Raw genomic sequence first — 20,197 nt, 5'->3', positions numbered from 1 at the left:
TAGGTCAGAATATGAACAAGAGGCTTCTCGGCAGCTCTCCAACACCACTTTCTACAAGCCATTACCCTCTGATTCCACTGAGAGTTACCAAAAGACACTACAGCATTTGCTCAAGAAACTTCCTGAAAAAGCACAAGATCAAATCCGCACAGACACACCCCTGGAATCCCGACCTGGGATATTCTATCTGCTACCCAAGATCCATAAACCTGGAAATCCTGGGCGCCCCATCGTCTCAGGCATTGGCACCCTGACAGCAGGATTGTCTGGCCATGTAGACTCCCTCCTCAGGCCCTACGCTACCAGCACTCCCAGCTACCTTCGAGACACCACTGACTTCCTGAGGAAACTACAATCCATCGGTGATCTTCCTGATGACACCATCCTGGCTACTATGGATGTAGAAGCCCTCTACACCAACATTCCACACAAAGATGGACTACAAGCCATCAAGAACACTATCTCCGATAACGTCACGGATAACCTGGTGGCTGAACTTTGTGACTTTGTCCTTACCCATAACTATTTTACATTTGGGGACAATGTATACCTTCAAGTCAGCGGCACCGCTATGGGTACCCGCATGGCCCCACAGTATGCCAACATTTTTATGGCTGATTTAGAACAACGCTTCCTCAGCTCTCGTCCCCTAACGCCCCTACTCTACTTGCGCTATATTGATGACATCTGCATCATCTGGACCCATGGAAAAGAAGCCCTTGAGGAATTCCACCATGATTTCAACAATTTCCATCCCACCATCAACCTCAGCCTGGTCCAGTCCACACAAGAGATCCACTTTCTGGACACTACAGTGATAATAAACGATGGCCACATAACCACCACCCTATACCGGAAACCTACTAACCGCTATTCCTACCTACATGCCTCCAGCTTTCACCCTGACCACACCACACAATCCATCGTCTACAGTCAAGCTCTGCGATACAACCACATTTGCTCCAACCCCTCAGACAGAGACAAACGCCTACAAGATCTCTATCAAGCATTCTTACAACTACAATACCCACCTGTGGAAGTGAAGAAACAGATTGATAGAGCCAGAAGAGTTCCCAGAAGTCACTTACTACAGGACAGGCCTAACAAAGAAAATAACAGAACGCCACTAGCCATCACCTTCAGCCCCCAACTAAAACCCCTCCAATGCATTATCAAGGATCTACAACCTACCCTGAAGGATGACCCAACACTCTCACAAATCTTGGAAGACAGGCCAGTCCTTGCCTACTGACAGCCCCCCAACCTGAAGCAAATACTCACCAGCAACCACATACCACTCACCAGCAACCACATACCACTCACCAGCAACCACATACCACTCACCAGCAACCACATACCACTCACCAGCAACCACATACCACTCACCAGCAACCACTAACCCAGGAACCTATCCTTGCAACAAAGCCTGTTGCCAACTGTGCCCACATATCTATTCAGGGGACACCATCACAGGGCCTAATAACATCAGCCACACTATCAGAGGCTCGTTCACCTGCACATCCACCAATGTGATATATGCCATCATGTGCCAGCAATGCCCCTCTGCCATGTACATTGGTCAAACTGGACAGTCTCTACGCAAAAGAATAAATGGACACAAATCAGATGTCAAGAATTATAACAGTCAAAAACCAGTCGGAGAACACTTCAATCTCTCTGGTCACTCGATTTCTGATCTCAAGTGACTATCCTTCAACAAAAAAACTTCGAAAACAGACTCCAACGAGAGACTGCTGAATTGGAATTCATTTGCAAATTGGATACAATTAACTTAGGCTTGAATAGAGACTGGGAATGGTTGAGTCATTATAAAAAGTAACCTATTTCCCCTTCTTTATTCCTCCCTCCCCCCCCCGTTCCTCAGACGTTCTTGTTAAACCCTGGATTTGTGCTGGAAATGGCCCACCTTGATTATCATACACATTGTAAGGAGAGCGATCACTTTAGATAAGTTATTACCAGCAGGAGAGTAGTTTGGGGGGGGGAGGAACCTTTTGTAGTGATAAACACCCATTTTTTCCATGGTTTGTGCGTATAAAAATATCTTCTGTATTTTCCACAATATGCATCTGATGAAGTGAACTGTAGCTCACAAAAGCTTATGCTCAAATAAATTGGTTAGTCTCTTAGGTGCCACAAGTACTCCTTTTCTTTTTGTTAAAAAAATAATGCATCAATTAAATTTGTGACAGAACTCCTTGGGGGAGAATTGTAGGTCTCCTGCTCTGTATTTTACCTGCATGCTATAACATGAAATATATAGCAGAAGTCTTGGATGATAACTCACCATGTTGTTCGTTTTAAGAACACTTTCACTACAGATTTGACAAAATGCAAAGAAGGTACCAATGTGAGATTTCTAAAGACAGCTACAGCACTTGACCCAAGATTTAAGAATCTGAAGTGCCTTCCAAAATCTGAGCGGGACGGGGTGTGGAGCAAGCTTTCAAAAGTCTTAAAAGAGCAACACTCCGGTGCAGAAACTACAGAACGTGAACCACCAAAAAAGAAAATCAACCTTCTGCTGGTGACATCTGACTCAGATGATGAAAATGAACATGCATCGGTCTGCACTGCTTTGGATCTTTATTGAGCAGAACCCTTCATCAGCATGGATGCATGTCCTCTGGAATGGTTGTTGAAGGGACATATGAATCTTAAGCGCATCTGGCACGTAAATATCTTGCAACGTCGGCTACAACAGTGCCACGTGAATGCCTGTTCTCACTTTCAGGTGACATTGTAAACAAGAAGCGGGCAGCATTATCTCCTGCAAATGTAAACAAACTTGTTCAGCCAATTGCTCAGACAAACAAGTAGGAGGACTGAGTGGATTTGTAGGCTCTAAACTTTTACATTGCACTCAAAAATAAAACAGTTATGTAACAACAACAAAAATCTACATTTGTAAGTTGCACTTTCACAATAAAGAGATTGCACTATGGTATTTGTATTAGGTGAATTGAAAAATACTATTTCTTTTATTTTTACAATGCAAATATTAATAAAAAATAAATATAAAGTGAGCACTGTACGTTTTGTATTGTGTTGTAATTGAAATCAATATATTTGAAAAAGTGGAAAACATACAAAAATATTTATATAAATGGTATTCTGTTTTTTTTTTAAATCAACTTGACAGCCCTATTACTTAGATGACGGCTTCCTGTCCTAATGAAAACAGGGCAATGCAAATGGAACCTAAAGAATACACTTTGCCAGTTAACAGTGAAACTGGAGAGTTTAACCGCTGTAAGATTTATAATTAAGAGTTACTAATAAAAACTTCGCAAAAAGAAAAGGAGTACTTGTGGCACCTTAGAGACTAACCAATTTATTTGAGCATGAGCTTTCGTGAGCTGAGCTGTAGCTCACGAAAGCTCATGCTCAAATAAATTGGTTAGTCTCTAAGGTGCCACAAGTACTCCTTTTCTTTTTGCGAATACAGACTAACAAGGCTGTTACTCTGAAACCTAATAAAAACTTAACTTTTTTGGTTAAACAACTTATAATTATAAAACTTACAACAGTGAAATTCTCCAATACCCAACAGAGTCCCTGCTGGGAGTATCATTAGACTCCTGAGAGACCACAGCCAATTCCCTGAAAATAGGGACAGACAGTGACGTGGGTTTCAAAATGGCCTTTAATAAATATATTGCTTTCTAAAGTTAAAAATGAAACACTAACATTTTCTTCTAGCCTATTGCATTGCCACATTAAAAAAAAAAAAAGGTCATGTTTCCTTGAATGCTCCTACACCATTTCCACCCCACCCCCCTTCCCAGCCAGGAAAGGATCGGAGCTCTCCTCAGCCACCATTACTGAGACATTCCTTTCAGCAACTTCCACTGTAGGAAGTTTTCAAGCAGTGTGACAGGTCACTGAACCAGAACTGCTGAGCCAGCCCTGTCACTCCAGCTCCAATTAAGGGAGGTGAATTGGAGCTGGTTGGACCACCTGGCCCTAATTTGGGAAACAGAGACAGCTGCTGCCTAATTAGGCTGCGGCTGTATAAAAACCAGGGGGCAGCAGGAAGAAAGGGAAAAGGCAGGTAGTGGAAGCAGGGAGGTAGCTCTCTCCTTCCTTCCGCCTGCAGAGAATAAAGAGTTACTGAAATGGTGAAAACGTGGTGGGAGCACAGCTTGTAAATAAACTGCACCAGTGGTTACTGAACCCAGGGTCTCTTGGTCTTAATCAGCCCAAGGGGCAGGAGCCAAGAGGGCCCTGCAGCACATTGTTACAACCAGTAATCCTTGCTGTTTTCTCAGCTTTCCTCCTTCTGCATGCCCCCACCCAAGGTACCTACAGAGAGGGCAGTTGTTTTACCTTCCAGACTTCTCTTGCCAGCACTGTGCACCTGTGTAACTTTCTCCAGCAGACAGAGCTTCACTCCTAACTATGTGCAGCTCTAGCAGGAGACACAGAAAACATTTGTTACTCAGTTTAAATAATCTGTGCTGACAAGTATCAACAAGTGTTTGGCACTTCACATAACACAGATATCAACACAACCCTGTCATGAATTTACAATATAGAAGGTCCACTGATAGAGAAAACTAGAAAGGGATTGTGAGGTCTGTAGCAAAGAATAGATTCAGTGTCAGATTTTCTGGATTGTTAGAAGTTAGCTAAGAAAAGAGGCACTCATAGAAAGACAGATGTTGACACTTGGGCAACACCACAACAGTGAAGGAACAAGCCCGAAGGAAAAAAGGAAGTCAGAAGTCTCCTTTTCAAGCTTTGGGCAGCTTTAATATCATTCCTGATCTTGCACTTCGTATCAGAGGAAACATGCCATCTACAACTCAAAAGGAAGCAGAGAGAAATTTACCATCTAAGGAAAAGGTTTTTATGAACAAGACCATTTACATACCCTCATTAGGGTCATTCCTCATGGGATTAGAACAGGTAGGGACAGTGCCTGATGGCTGAAGCTGGTGACCTCTGCCCTCTTCACTCAATATTGAGTCTCCCTCAAAGTCCTGACTTTGTGAGAGTTCCAGAGCTCCAAAACCCAACTGCGATGTGCCAGAGTCTAGCACCAAACACCCATGAAGAAAAAAATAATTTATGTATAAATTGCCATTAGAATTAACACCCATTGCACACAAACAAAATAGCTAGCTCACAGACATGTTCCCAGACAGAGGACGCATTAAAGTGCCTACTATAACTATGAACAACTACCCACGGAGACAGAAACTCAGCTGCTCTCAGTACTCTACAAAAGCTGCACAGCCCCTCTTTGATAATTAAAAAAACCCAACAACATAATCGGTATAATGGTTGACATTAAAAAGCCATCATTTGCCAACACGTTACCAAACAATGGTATCAGGTAGTGTACAGTATCCCAGGAAATAATTGTGGTAATTCAGCCTCCAAGTGTAGCACTTGTGGGTAAACGCTAACATTTAATGACAACCATCACATCAAGTTTCCTTTACTGCTAGCATAACAAACTTTTAGGAAAAAAAACAACTATTTTCTAATGATCTGGCTACTTCCATGCCCCTCCTAAGCCCCTTCCTGTCCTAAAGACCTGAGCCAGCACAAGGATAAGAATTACTCCACTGACATCTGAGAGGGTGTATGGGTGGGTAGAAAACTGGTAGTTTTCAAACACGCGGCACACAATCAGTATTGATTTCTAAAGCCCTAAAGTATTTGGGGATGAGCTCTCTAGGCAAATTGTTGATTTCTTAACAGTTGCTTCATATTATCTTAATCTGATGGGAAACAGTGAGCCTGCTGAAGGGGAAAATTATATGAATGCAGACACATGCTAGTGGAGCTCCAAGCAGATTTTAATGCTCTGAGGAAGTCACGGAAGGCTCTAGAGCAGAAGAATTACCTTCAGCACCCAGCAAGTGGGTAGTGCAGTGTGCAGCATCTTCACCTGCCTCCTCAGCAGCAGCTGCTACCATCTCAAGAACCCTGCAGTGGAGAGAAGAGATGATCTGGACAGTCAGAAACATAGCACACTGGGTTTTTTCTTCAGGCTGTTTTCTTAAGTTTATTTTTATTTTTGTTCACACGTGGGTCCCTCAGACACCCTCAGCATCTTAAAAAAAAAAAAAAATCAGTGTCCCTTGAATTCAGGGCTGTTCCTCAGTACATCTGAACCATCCCAGAGGATCACACAGATATCCAGGAAATGAGCTAAATTGCACAAATAGGATTTTCTTCTGCATTCTGAACTGATTTGCTATTGTACTGTTACACATCAGTTAACCCCAGCAGCACTGGCATTCCAGGTATGCCACCACATAAGGGGGAAACGTCACGAAGATAATCCCTCTAAGACAAACAGAAATGGAGTTGGAGATGGGGGCAGGGACAAAGTCAAGGAATATTCTATCCACCTGTTCTTCCTGGTAGGCTGAGGCAATCGATCAATAACTTGGCTGAGCGAACCTGTCGCATCCTGATGGGTAGAACTGTCCATGGGCTCTGAAAACATAATAGGCCATTAGAATGGAAGAGAGGCAAACTTCTGGCTATAGGGACAGACACTGAGAAGTGAGGAAGTCAGCAGCGCTCTGACAAGAACAGCTCACTGTTATATCTGCTTAGCCCACTCACCCCTTTCACGGTCACATGCCCTGATACTCAACTCTTCACAATAATTTCCAAAGCCCTGGTACCATCCTCTCCAAAGCCAGCAACCCCCAAATATCTCATCAACACAAGCATTGCAGGAGAATGAATTTTAGAGCAATCAGAGAATGTTAACTTCTCAGAGATAAATAAAAGGTAAAGTTACTTATGGCTCCCTCACCTGTGAGCTGTTTTTCCTCAAGGCCTCTGTCTTCTCCTCCTCCACCACCAGCAGCCAGTTTGCTACCTTGAGGGCTGGTCATCTCCTGTAAAACACATGCACCTGATTTCTACATCTCCAGTTCTTCATTAAGCACCTGGAGAGAATTCAGCCTAAACTGAGCTTACTTCTCCCACACAGCCCAAGCAAACACATATATACTTGCTGGATAGACGCTTGTATTTCACTTCCTTCCTACCTCCCTCAAAGGAGCTTCCACTCACCAATACTGGGCTCTTGCAGTTGGGAAGACGTAGGGCTAGCAGGCTGATGCAGCCATGAGCAGCGTCTTCCTCGATCACTGCACTCTCTGGCTGGGAGTCCTCAACTATCAAGCAGGGAGTGTCCTGCTGAGAGAAGCCTAAATCTAGCTGGCTCTGGCTGGGGTCCATCCACTGCCCTAAAGAGAGAGGACAAAGGGGTCAGTGCAGCTGGAACTTGCTCCAGGTACTGGTGAAGTTATTCTGTCTCCCCCTGGTGCCTAGGCAGAAACAGGAGACAGATACCAGCACGCAGAGGCACCCACCCAAACCAGAGCTTCTAGCTCTCACGCCCCGCCTTGTGTAGGGCCGGTGCCCAGTCCCTCAGCTCCCCATCCTGCATGATACTCCCTGCAGGCACGGCACAGCCGCCCCGTCCCGTCGGACGCCCTCACCTCCCCAGAGCCCGGGCGCCACCTGCCCCCGGGCACTGCAAGGTGAGGCGGGACAAAAGGGAGGCAGTTACCAGGGCTGAGCCCCGGGCAAGCGTCTGGCCCTGGGTTAGGCCCGCACGCGGCGGCCCCTGCTCTGTCGCCCCCCGCGGGCGGCCCCTGCTCTGTCGCCCCCCGCCTCTCACAGCCCCCCTCCGGCTCTCACCCCCCCGGCAGGGTGCCCAGAGGGCAAGTGTGACAATCAGCACGGCGGCAACAGGGCCTACCTCAAGCGACGCCCCTAAAAGCGGGGCGGCCCCCGCAGTGTCGGGACGTCGGGACCCCGCGCCGCGCGCCCCGCCCCACGGCCCCCCAGCCAGGGCCGCAGCCAGCCCCGCCGCTTGCCTGCTTCCCGCGGCCGCTCATGCTTCAGCCGCGCCGGTGGGAGCCGCCGCAGCGCGTCCCGCCCCACGCACGGCTGCGTGGTTACCACAGCAACGCCGAGCTTCTCTCCCGCCCCTCGGGCTCCGACGCCGGGGAGCCGACCAGGCCCCAGCAGCTGCGGGCGGGCGGGACGGGCACAGGCCCGGGGCGGCTGCGGAGGAAGTGAGGCGGGGCCGCCCGCGGTGCACGCTCCCAGGGAGCGGCTGGGCCTGCCTCCCGCAAGCCCCGGGCCAGGTGCACTACAGGAAACTGCTCCCTGGAGCAATGGGCTACTTCGGGTGGACTGAGCATGCGCACATGACCTGAGCATGCTCAGTAAGATCTGCTGAAGCCACTGCCCTTCACTCTGCCCTTATTCGCGGTAAGAGTCTGCTGACTGCTATTCACGGGGTGGCAAAGGGGCAAATCAGAGGGGGGGGGCAGGGTCTGAGCAGGGGGTGAAAATTGACCGGTCAAGGGGAGTCAAGCAGCTGGAAGCAGGGTTAGGATAGGGCTGAAGGCAAAATCAGGAATGAGGGGGGAAGAGACGGAGTTAAGCCCAGGCGTGAGGCGCTGCCAGAGGGTGACAGAGGGCAAAACCCTGACACAGGCAGGGGCAGAGGGGGTAACAGTTACCCCGGTGGACTGAGGCACCAGTGCTTAGCAAACAATAGGGTGGGGGGAGCAGAGGGGCTTTTTTATTTCCCCTGCCACCGACAGCACCTCTCAGCATGGGCTTCCCAGGGCTGGGTTCTTAGAGGCACACCCATTCCAATGCTTTTCCTTAAAGGCACAGGCATCCCCATGCCTAGTCACTGCAGCTCCTCTTTGATGTAACCTGCTGAGGTGCATGAAAGCCCCCTAAGCTTATTTTTACCAGCTTAGATTAAAACTTCCCCAAGGTACAAACTATTTTACCTTTTGCCCTTGGACTTTATTGCTGCCACCACCAAGCATCTAACAAATACATAACAGGGAAAGAGCCCGCTTGGAAACGTCATTCCCCCTCAAATCCTCCCCAAACCCTACACCCCCTTTCCTGTGGAAGGCTTGATAAAAATCCTCACCAATTTACGTAGGTGAACACAGACCCAAACCCTTGGATCTTAACAATGAAAAAGCAGTCAGGTTCTTAAAAGAAGAATTTTAATTGAAGAAAAAAGTAAAAGAATCACCTCTGTAAAATCAAGATGGTAAATACCTTACAGGGTAATCAGATTCAAAACATAGAGAATCCATCTAGGCAAAACCTTAAATTACAAAAAGACACAAACACAGGAATATACATTCCATTCAGCACAGCTTATTTTATCAGCCATTTAAACAAAACAGAATCTAACGCATATCTAGCTAGATTATTTACCAAATTCTAAGACTCCATTCCTTTTCTGTTCCCAGCAAAAGCATCACACAGACCTAATCACATCAGCCACACTATCAGAGGCTCGTTACCTGCACATCTACCAATGTGATATATGCCATCATGTGCCAGCAATGCCCCCTGCCATGTACATTGGTCAAACTGGACAGTCTCTACGTAAAAAATGGACACAAATCAGATGTCAAGAATTATAACATTCAAAAACCAATTGGAGAACCCTTCAATCTCTTTGGTCACTCTAATCGATTACAGACCTAAAAGCGGCAATTCTTCAACAAAAAAACTTAAAAAAAACCAAACTCCAACAAGAGACTGCTGAATTGGAATTAATTTGCAAACTGGATACAATTAACCTAGGCTTGAATAGAGACTGGGAGTGGATGGGTCATTGCACAAAGTAAAACTATTTCCCCAAGTTTATTCCACCCCTCCACTCCCCACTGTTCCTCAGACGTTCTTGTCAACTGCTGGAAATGGCCCACCTTGATTATCACTACAAAAGGTTCGTCGTCGTCGTCATCCCCCCCCCCAGCTCTCCTACTGGTAATAGCTCCCCTTAAGTGATCACTCTCTTGTTACAGTGTGTATGGTAACACCCATTGTTTCATGTTCTCTATGTATATAAATCTCCACACTGTATTTTCCACTGAATGCATTCGATGAAGTGAGCTGTAGCTCACGAAAGCTTATGCTCAAATAAATTTGTTAGTCTCTAAGGTGCCACAAGGACTCCTTTTCTTTTTGCGAATACAGACTAACATGGCTGCTACTCTGAAACATACCACAATTAGTAGTTCTGCAAATTCATATAAGAGTTCCTTCAAAACTCTTGGGTAAATGCCATCTTGTCCTGGTGACTTGCTGCTATTTAATTTACCTCCTCTATTGACTCCTCAGTCTGGGACCATTCCACAGATTTGCCACCTAAAAAGAGAAGCTTGAGTGTGGGTACCTCCCCCAGATCCTCTGCAGTAAAGACTAATACAAATAATTCATTTAGCTTCTCTAACAACTGTCTTGTCTTCCCTGAGTTCTCCTTTAGCACCTTGATTATCCAGTGGCCCCACTCACTGGCAAGTTTGCTGCTTTGGATGTACTCAGGGCTGTTCCTAGACATTTTGGTGCCCTATGCAGTCCCCCCCATGGGGGGGGCTGGCCCCAGGCCTCCGCGGAGGGGGGGCCAAGAGCAGGGTTGGGGGGCAGGGGAAAACTGCCCCCCAGCAGGAGCCGGCAGAGCAGACTGGGTTGGGGCTGGGTCGCTCCACTTCCTGCAGCCCGGTGAGTGCAAGGCAGGCCCAACCCTGCACTCACGGGGCAGCAGGAAGTGGAGTGACCCGGCCCCAGCCCGCTCTGCTTTGCTCCCCTGGGTCCCAGCTTTGGGGGGCAAGAGGGAACCTCCCCCCAGCACTCACTAGCAGCACAGCTGGGAGCCAGCGGCGAGGAGTGGGCTGGGGCCGGGTCGCTCCATTCGCCGCTGCCCAGTGCGTGCAGGGTGCCCTACCCCTGTTGCAGTCCTCAGGGGAAAGGGTGGAGTGGGGGTGGGGCATGTGAACAATGGCTGCTACCTGTAAGTTCTGAGTCATGCATGGACACGTGACTTACCCATGTGACTCTCAAACTCCATCTTGTAGCTGGGATTCTACACGGAGGGGTGTCTACCCACAAGAGAAAGTCTATTTAAATGTCTGGGAGACCCCTCCATTTTGTCTTCAGTTGGCTCAAGAGATAGCCTCTCCATCCCCAAAGGATACCTAAAAGAAACTGGAACAAAGGACAGTAACCACACGGGTGTGAGTGATTGCTGAACCCAGACTAGAAGAAGGCTAGTCTGTAAAAGAGGCTTATTGGAACATCTCTGAGGGTGAGATTTTATCTGTATTCAGTTTCTTACTGTATTAGGCATAGGCTTGTGTGTTTTATTTTATTTTGCGTGGTAATTCACTTTGTTCTGTCTGTTATTACTTGGAACCACTTAAATCCTACTTTTTGTATTTAATAAAATCACTTTTTACTTATTCATTAACCCAGAGTATGTATTAATACCTGGGGGAGGAGATCAGCTGTGCATCTCTCTCTATCAGTGTTATAGAGGGCAAACAATTTATGAGTTTACCCTGTATAAGCTTTATATAGGGTAAAACGGATTTATTTGGGGTTTGGACCACATTGGGAGTTGGGCATCTGAGTGGTGGAGACAGGAACACTTCTTAAGCTGTTTTCAGTTAAGCCTGCACCTTGTGAGACGTTGTTCAGACCTGGGTCTGTGTTTGTAGCCAGCAAGCATGTCTGGCACAACCAGGCAGGGTTCTGGAGTCCCAGGCTGGCAGGGAAAGCAGAGGCAGAAGTAGTCTTGGCACATCAGTTGGCAGCCCCAAAGGGGTTTCTGTGATCCAACCCATCACAGTACCCCCTGGAAGACCTCTGCATACCCCCAGGATTATGTGTACTTTCTGGTTGAGAACCACTGCTTTAGATGTCAGTGATGCCATCAACTCTTGCAGGAGAAACACAGATTCCTGAAGCCAGGTCCTGAAAGGAAAGTAAAACAGGAAATTTTTAAAATATTTTGTTATAAAATATTCTCATTTCTAGTTTTTAAAGCCACTCATTTTTAGTTTAAATTACTTTAATCGGATTATGTATATATTTAAAGGGCTGTTTAGTTTGCTTTTAAATTATGTTGAATTACAGTGGAATCAAGCTACCATACTTACAAGTATATGATCAGATTACCAATAGTTAATGAACTCTGTCAAATGCTGTGCTGCTCTTAAAACTGTGGAATACTGAGAGGAGGTTGGAGTTGATAGCATATGTAATGCAAGCCAATTCACTTTTGTGTAGTGTTCTTCAGACAAAATATTTTTTAAGTTTATGTCTGTATTACTGCAGCATATGTAAATCCATAAATATGACAAATAGATTAATAAACACATGTTTATCATACATGCAAAAAACAGGTTAATGCAACCTTAAGTCAGATTTTCATCACACAAACATTAGGAAATTCAGAATTCTCAACAGTTTAGCTGTCCTGTGGGGCATATTACCATAGGGTCTTTTATTACGTGATCAAAACATATACAGTAATACCAAATGCTATGTATGTGCATCTAAGGTTGTAAGTTAAATAGAAATAAATTTATTTGGACAGTCTTACTGGAGAAGAATTAACAATATTCATCTTACAAGCCTTCAAGTCAGCAACCATGATGAGGACAGCCATTCCTAATGGTCACAGCTGGAATCAAGAGTCCAGTATGAAGTTGGAACAAGACCAGAGTGAGACCAAAGCTGGAGCAGGCTAAGGTTTGGCACATCCACTGCTATTCTCAGACAGGAGCAAGCTCACAGCCCTCAAGTAACATTAATCAGGGTGAGCTGCTCTGCTGTGCCTCCTGTGAGGCTTATATACCTACCCTAAAAGTCTCCAGACCAGCTCCTGGGTTGTGGATTGGCTGGAGCCTAGCACAGGAATGACTTAGTGTACCTGGCTTAAGCAGCCTAGTGGGGAGGAGTGGTTGACCTGCTTCCCCTTTCCCCTCCTCTCTCTGGTGTTTTCCCCTCTCTCCCTGCTCATTATGACGGGGGACACGGGTGGGACCCCTCAGGTGGACCCCGCCGCCCCTCCCCCGCCTGCCCCCCCATCGCCCCCCCCAGCCTCTACCTCAACCACCGCTACCAAACCACCTGCTATCGCCCCCGCTGGGGCACCAGCAGCAGCAGGCAACGGGGTGAACTCCGCTGCTGCCATGTCCCTCGCCTCCTCCAATTCCCCCAGCTGGCACGAAAGGCCAGGGCAGGAAGAAGGGGAAGGGCCCCGCCAAAAAGACTAGGCCCTCCATGGCAGGGGCTGCCCCAATTGCTGCGGCCCCACCACCGGCCACAGCATCCATCCCCGTTGCTCCCTCCACCAGCTCTGTGGGTGCCCCTCCCCCGGCCCCCAGGGCATACACCCAGGTGGCGGCGGCTTCCCGACCACCGCCTCTGCTAGCATCTATAGCGGCTGGGGCCCCTTCCCCAGCTTGACCAGGAAACATGGTGTCCGTTGCCTCCTGGTGCCCACTTCGCCCCACGTAGAAACCTACGTGCGGGCGTTGGCGGGCGTGGTGGGGCCCACAGCCGTCATGGCAACCTCCAAAATGTATGGAAAGGTCGTCATCTTCCTAGTATCGGAGGCCTCCGCCCAGGAGGTGGTGGAGAAGGGCCTGGCGATGGGGGGGGGGGGCGTATTCGTCCCCCTGGAGCCGCTGGAGGACCTGAGTGTCCAAATAGTCCTGACCTCTGTCCCTCCTTTCCTTCCCAATGCCAAAAAATTAATCAGGCTCTAGTTCAGGGATGACACATCACCTTACACCTGCAGTAAGACAAAATGAAAGGAAGAGAACAACAGCAAGTATTTTGCAACTTGAACTCTAGCAGTTGCTAACAGCCCCCACTTGCTCAAAGGAACTGCACTTTCCTCCATATTCCTAGCTGTGTGTGGAGATCCTTTGAACAGGTGGGCTGTTAGCAACAATTAGAGTTAAGGTTGCAGAATACTTAGTTATAATCTTCCATTTTTGCATATTCATAGCTTTCCAATGCATTTGGATCAGATATTTTCTATGCTTGTTCTCTGCCTGAAGGTGAATTGTTTATTTTAACGTAAGTTACATTGTGTCAACCATTTTTTGATTGTGGAAAAATGAACAAATAGTTTTCTTCCGTTAAAAATTTCAAGCCAAAGAATCACTTTCCATGTTTCCAAGTTGAAACCTGGCCTGGATATAGTCCTCATTGAGGATTAGTGGTTTTGCTTAGTTTGAAAAATAATTGTTTTTATTTTACAAAGCTAAGAGACTTTGAAAATTGTATACTGAGAACATGCAGTAGCTTTGGGTGGGGGGGAGGGGTTGTTAAGAGATATGTGCTTAGGTCTTAACACAGATGGAAACTAAGTGTGTTCAGGATCTCACAGGAGACACTGAGCATCTTACAGGGCCTTTTATAAGAAAGTAGTGGAGAGGGAAGAGGAGCTCTGCCCTGACAAATCGCCTAAGAGGTCAGTGAGGAGCAGTGGGTGGTTTGTCAGAACAAAGAGCCTTTCCTCTTTGCTTCTCTCTCCATAGACCCCCTCCCAAGCTCATCCAAGAAATCACAATATAAATGGCAGCACAGCTCCAACCATTTCTACTGGGAAATGCTGTCAAAGTTAAATAATATCAAATTTAATCATTTTCAGCATCAAAACCTAAAGCTGTTCTGCTGGTTACTAGGATGGCAATCAGGGTTCAGTCTCATCATATGACTGCCTGAAAGTTTTGGGGAGACCGGATGATTCCTCTGTAACACTGTAAACATTTTGCCACTAAAAACTCCTCAAGTTAGAAGGAACTCTACTTCCTGAGTCTTTAATTCCTAGTAATCCTGTGCCCTTTAAAACAAAGTTAGCCCTGTAGACACAGATTCTGATGTAAGGTTCTCTCTCTTTACAAGTTCCCATGGACTTCCTACTTTAAACCTTTCTTGCATAGATTCCAAGGCCAGAAGTGATGATTGTGATTATCTAGTCTGACCGCCTCTATAATACGGGCCATAGAACTTTCCCAAAATAATTTCTAGATCATAGCTTTCAGAAAAACATCCAATCTTGATTTAAAAGCATTATGCAGTTTGCCACTTCTACAGAAAAAAGTGGACATACACCGGCTTCTGTAACCTGAGTAGATTTCCTAAGCACTTCAAACAAAACACACTGTTTTAAGTAAAATATAAAACAGATTTATTAACTACAGAAAGATAGATTTTAAGTGATTATAAGTAGCAAGCATACAGATTAAAGTTGTTACCTAAGAAACAAAAATAAATTCACAGTCTGCATTCTACAAACTAAACAGGATTTGAATTAAGCAGTGTCTCACCCTGACAGATGGTACAAACAGGTTGCAAATCTTCAATATACAGGCTGGAATTGCCTCCCAGCCTGAGACCACCCTCCCCGGTTCAAAGTCTTTGTCCTCCAGCTGTGTTTCCAGGTGTTCAGTTATGGGGGGAGTGAGGCCAAGTGATGATGTCACTTCCCCTCTTTTATAGTTTCTTTCAGATTGCAGGAAAGATCTATGCTTGTGAGGTGGGGATCCACCCTCATTGGTCAAGCATCTCCATTGTCTACGTGCTCTCTCTGGGATGGCTGCTGGGAAAGTGAATTCCCTTTAATGGGCGATCAGTACATCTGACTACTCCATTGTTGTACCTGAAAGATTGGTTGTGGGTATTCCCAACCTCACAACATATTTCAGTAACACACACACATAACAATACTTAATAACTTCACATATAATCCAACATGATATTAATGTTCAATAGATCAAGACTTTTAAAATATCTCACAAGCCATACTTTGTATAAAATGAAATTATATGACAATGGTGAATATCACGGTTTCAGGGTGCTGCTTTGAGGTACAGAATGTCACACCCTTGCCTATAGATTAAGTTAATCCAGTTGTAACCTGGAGCAAAACAACAGGATTATGGGACAGGGTATAAATTAGGTGACTAAACAGCAGATGAAGAAAGAGAACATTAAGTAGAGTACAACATTCATTCTTCATTGAAAAGATATCTCTGTTTGGAAACTACTTCCTGTTCTGAGTTTGATATCTAAGGTAAACCGAGAAATTTGCTCTGTTTTCATGTTCACCTACAACACTCTGAGCAAGACTAGAGGAGACGACAAAACATGACACCTGTTTTACTTTACTTTACTTTCACCTTCATGAAGGTGAAATGGTAAGAGTGTTACATCTCATCCAGTAATCCCCTCCCTAAAGGTCTTGTAGAAGTCAGTACATTTACAGTCCTGGTTACAAATTAGCTGATTTGCTCTGTATCTCCACTTCTCTGTCAGACTGTCTTGTCTCTGCTCAGTCCAGCACCTATCTTTTCCCTTGTTTGACTTTTGCTCTCTTTTTCTCTCCTACATTTGTGATGACTTCACAACTAAAACTCCCATCCAAGCCTTAATCATCTCCTGTCTTGCCTAGTGCATCCTCTTCCTTGGCTTTCCTGACACCAATATAACCCTTTTTCAACCAACACAAAATACATTTGGAAAGACCAACTTCCTTGACTGTTACTCTGACCATATAACCCCTCAACTCCACCTATGAATCCGCCTGCTGACTTCTTGCCCTGGCTCTAGAAACTGTGAAGTCAAGAAGAATTCATCATCATCATGTTCCTATTACAACTCTGGCATTTAGGGTAGTGACAAAGCTCCTCCACTCCAGTCTGTTTCTGGCAAATCTTTCAATGGTTCCCCAGCTGTGCCCCAGGTTTTTCAGCTCGGCTTTCACAGCTCTTCACCATGTTGTATTTGGGCGGCCTCGTTTTCGCTTGCCTTCAGGTGTTCATCTTATTGCTACTCTGGTGATGGAATCAGTTTCCATCCAAAGCACATGACCAATCCATCTCCAATGCCTCCTGGCAATGATGGTGCTCAGATCCTCTTGGCTGCACTCTGTCAATAGATCTTGGTTTGAGATTGTTCTGGGCCAAAAGATACGGAGGCATGTTGTATAGAATGAAGACAGTTTGGACATCATACTTTCTCATTCCTCATTAGATGGGGTCAAAAAGAATTTTTCCATCTCTAAGTGCTATGATTCTTCGCTTTCTTTTTTTATCATTCTTGCTACACAAGTATGACCTTTGGTGTGTGCTTCTGACCCCTTTACCCCAGGTAGAGAGAATGAGTCTCCTTCCAGGAGCCTCATGAAGACAGCAGATCTCGTGTCTGACACTTCTCTATTGTCATACAAGTTAGTCCTTTTCAAATTATGGTGGAGGAGGGGAGCTCGGGGTTTCAGCCCCACACTGCTCCCAGCTGCAGTGGGGGGAGGGGGGCAGCTTGGGGTTTCAGCCCCACGCCGCTCCTTGCTGCAGCCCCGCAGGGAGGCACTGGGGCTCGGGGCTTCAGCCCCGCAGAAGGGTCGGGGGGAAAGGGACTGGGGCTCAGGAACTGGGTTTCATCTGCAGGGCTCCGCGGCCCCTCTGAAAGGGCCCATGGACCCCTCCCCCGTTGAGAACGACTGACAGCACAAAATATCTGATGGTCTATTAAGAATGTTCCAGTACTGCCGGCTTGGATGGCAGATCATCATACACATTTTTGTAAGGATGAAGTTGTCCTAAAATATCATGCCAAATTCTTGCCTATGATCATGGATTTTTATTTAAATCAGACCATTTATGGAACCAGTCACATGATGAAGAAAATATTACATACTGAAGTAACTTTTGTCCTCCAAATATGTTGCCGCCATAGATTCACACTAACGTTCCCTCTTCCCCTTCACCCTGGAAACGTAAAGGATATGCCCAGGGTTAGAGAGGAGCTAAGTGACAATTTGGGGTGAACCTTTTATATTGTGTGTCCTAGAATCCTGGAACAGGGCAGAGGGCATCCACTTGCACTCTGTGATAAAGTCAGGTTGCCTGGGTCAGGGTCAGGTAATCTGTTCCTTAGTTTCCTCTCACACACTGGACTAATCAAAAGTCCTTTCCTTCTTAAGGTGAACAAATGTTCCGAATAAAAGAAAAATGCATAGTTCTTCACCCCCTCCTACAGGGATTCTCCTACTCTTTTATAAAAGGAATCAAACCAGCCTTCATCCTCTAGCTGGTGTCATGAAGAGGTGCCTTGCCCTGGAACCCTAAATCATACGGCAGCTGTGTGCACTAATCTCAAAACTGCCCTGCTTCACTGGGCTACTTCCTACAATGCACCTTGGTTTAGACCTTCTCCCTGGCCTTTCCCCACAAGTCCTCTTCTAAACCACTCCAAGCTCCTTTTCCAGTCTTGTTCTCCAAAAGGCCCCATAACTGATCTTATCTAGACCCATAGTACTTGAGAACTTTCACCAATCAGTTACTAGCACTCCTCTTTTCAGTTCTACCTCACTGGAGAGACCTACACCAGATCTTGCTTTGTCCCTTGTGTTTCTCCTTCTGAAAGAAAGGCTGCTTCTTACTCAGTTCTGCCTGCTTACTCAGCAAACCTTACTTCCTACCTGCAGTGACATGACCCCCTAGGTCTACTGTTCTCAGAATGCCTACTCTTAAAGGGCCAGAGGATATGCTAGATCAAAGCTTACCCTTAAATGGAACCCTGTGACACTCATCCAGTTCATAGAATCTCAGGGCTGGAAGGGACCTCAGGAGGTCATCTAGTCCAACCCCCTGCTCAAAGCAGGACCAATCTCCAATTTTTGCCCCAGATCCCTAAGTGACCCCCTCAAGGATTGAACTCACAACCCTGGGTTTAGTAGGCCAATGCTCAAACCACTGAGCTATCCCTCCCCCCAGTTGCTTTTAAATGGGTTCTTTTGGGCAGGTGATCTCACCATGGAAATCTATCAAGGCCGTGCATTCGGAGAAAAAAAGTCACATTAGTAATTCACCTCTTTTTCTTATACATGTAACAGTTGCTATCACCGGTATTATGTCTTATTTTACTTGGTTAAATGTTTTAACATTTTTAGATGCTCTCATAGGTCTCCAATTCCCAAGAGGACTTTATTCATATGGACATTTCTTCTTTCTTCTTTTGGCTAGGAAGAGTGGACATTTAATGAACATTGATCGGTTTGATTATTCTGTAGCAGTAGGTCCTGGGCTACATGACTGGAAAATTGAAATATTGGGGATTACTTTTGTTCTGGCACATTCAAGAGCCTTTTTATTATGATTTGAGGCTATTTGCTTTATTCCCTTTTCATGACTACTGCTAACCATAAATATCTCACTGTTATCTTGCACTCCCACTGTCTGTTGTATTCACCTGTTGTCTCCCATCATACGTTTTGATTGTAAAAGCCTTTTTGGGGCAGGAATCATATTTTCATTACATACGTATAACAGTCCCTAGCATAGTGGGCCACTGATTCCTGACGGGGGCTGCTAGATGCTACCACAATACAAACAAATAAATAATAATATGATAGCAATAAATATCACATAGTAAAAAAATCTTTGGGGCAGATCCTCAGATAATTTAGATTGTCATAGCTTCTTTGAAGTAAAAAATTTGGACAGCAATTGCTATGCAGATTCTATTATATGTATATTCATACTAGAAAGCAAGAGATTACCAGTTATTCCATCTGTATGCTGCTGGCAGGGCAGAAAGGGCATTGTCCATTTTAAAGCAGTCTCATTTGTAAGCGTAAGCAATCTTCCCTAGAGGTTCTAGTCTCTGTGGAACAGCACCATGACGGGGCATTGTTTTTAGTCTTCACTCCAATTTGTATGTCTCCTGTTCCTTTTTCCCCCTCTGGTAGGGAGCCAGCTGGAGCAGCCTCTCTGCACTGCAGTGAAAAGCTGCAGCTCTGGAGCGCTGAGATGTCAAAAAATAATCCTCAAGTATTAAGATGAATCATCTGAAAACAGAAGGTACTTGGATCATGTGGTCTGAAAATCTCGGAAAACTTTTGATCATAGTGATTCTCTTTACTGATGTACAGTCCCACTTTCAAGGTAGAATTGCTTACATTTCTTCAGAAAGACAAATGTATCTGCAAGTTTTCTCTCTTTACTTACCTATTTACTTGTCTCAGTGCAATGACTTGAGACAAGCTGAACTGATGCAGTCTGGCAAATTACAGCACAGAAAAATAAATTCAATCCCTTTGCTCCACTGCCTCCCTTTGTTTATAAGGCTCATTTCCCATAAAGTGCATAGACTGTGGTTTCATAGCTGTTTTCTATATAAAAATTTCTATCACATCAGGTTGAGTTCATCTCCTGGAGCCTAATGCAGATTATTAAAGATCTTAGTGTGGAAAATAACTAACCTATTAACACCATCAGCAACTGCAACCTGAATCATTTGGAAACACAGCAGAGAAAATTCAATTTTTTTGTTTTGTTTTTCA

The 20,197-nt window shown here is 45.5% G+C and overlaps 1 protein-coding gene and 2 long non-coding RNA genes across 11 annotated transcripts in view; 1 reads left to right on the top strand and 2 right to left on the bottom strand.

Annotated features, from left to right (window-relative positions):
* The window catches only part of TP53BP1 (tumor protein p53 binding protein 1), a 72,972-nt gene extending 64,974 nt beyond the window's left edge, over positions 1–7,998 (bottom strand). For 5 of the 7 annotated variants that reach the window (XM_048866588.2, XM_075133290.1, XM_075133292.1 and 2 more), the window contains exons 1-7: positions 7,881–7,998; positions 7,069–7,244; positions 6,806–6,890; positions 6,390–6,477; positions 5,879–5,961; positions 4,898–5,059; positions 4,351–4,432 (exon numbers count right to left, since the gene is read on the bottom strand). In XM_048866588.2, coding sequence (XP_048722545.1) covers positions 4,351–4,432; positions 4,898–5,059; positions 5,879–5,961; positions 6,390–6,477; positions 6,806–6,890; positions 7,069–7,236 — 668 coding nt within the window. In that variant the 5' untranslated portion in view covers positions 7,237–7,244; positions 7,881–7,998. The other 2 variants (XM_048866585.2, XM_075133291.1) reach the window with 2 other exon arrangements.
* LOC125643625 (uncharacterized) lies at positions 7,933–19,956 on the top strand. 3 transcript variants are annotated; one of them, XR_007358770.2, is made up of 4 exons: positions 7,933–8,280; positions 9,297–11,140; positions 12,434–12,655; positions 19,604–19,956. It is a non-coding gene; the product is annotated as an uncharacterized LOC125643625 (long non-coding RNA). The 3 variants fall into 3 exon arrangements; XR_012670343.1 differs by having other exon boundaries at positions 7,934–8,280; positions 12,472–12,655; XR_012670344.1 differs by having other exon boundaries at positions 7,934–8,280; positions 12,434–12,588.
* LOC125643626 (uncharacterized) lies at positions 10,119–19,611 on the bottom strand. Its single transcript, XR_007358771.2, has 3 exons — positions 19,415–19,611; positions 10,882–11,808; positions 10,119–10,203 (listed from the first exon to the last, which is right to left on the bottom strand). It is a non-coding gene; the product is annotated as an uncharacterized LOC125643626 (long non-coding RNA).
* Positions 19,957–20,197: the final 241 nt, after the last annotated feature.

Source organism: Caretta caretta, chromosome 10, assembly GCF_965140235.1.
Source record: "Caretta caretta isolate rCarCar2 chromosome 10, rCarCar1.hap1, whole genome shotgun sequence".
Classification (NCBI taxonomy): domain Eukaryota; kingdom Metazoa; phylum Chordata; order Testudines; family Cheloniidae; genus Caretta; species Caretta caretta.
Note: the sequence above shows the minus strand (reverse complement) of the source record. Positions and strands in the feature narration are given on the sequence as shown.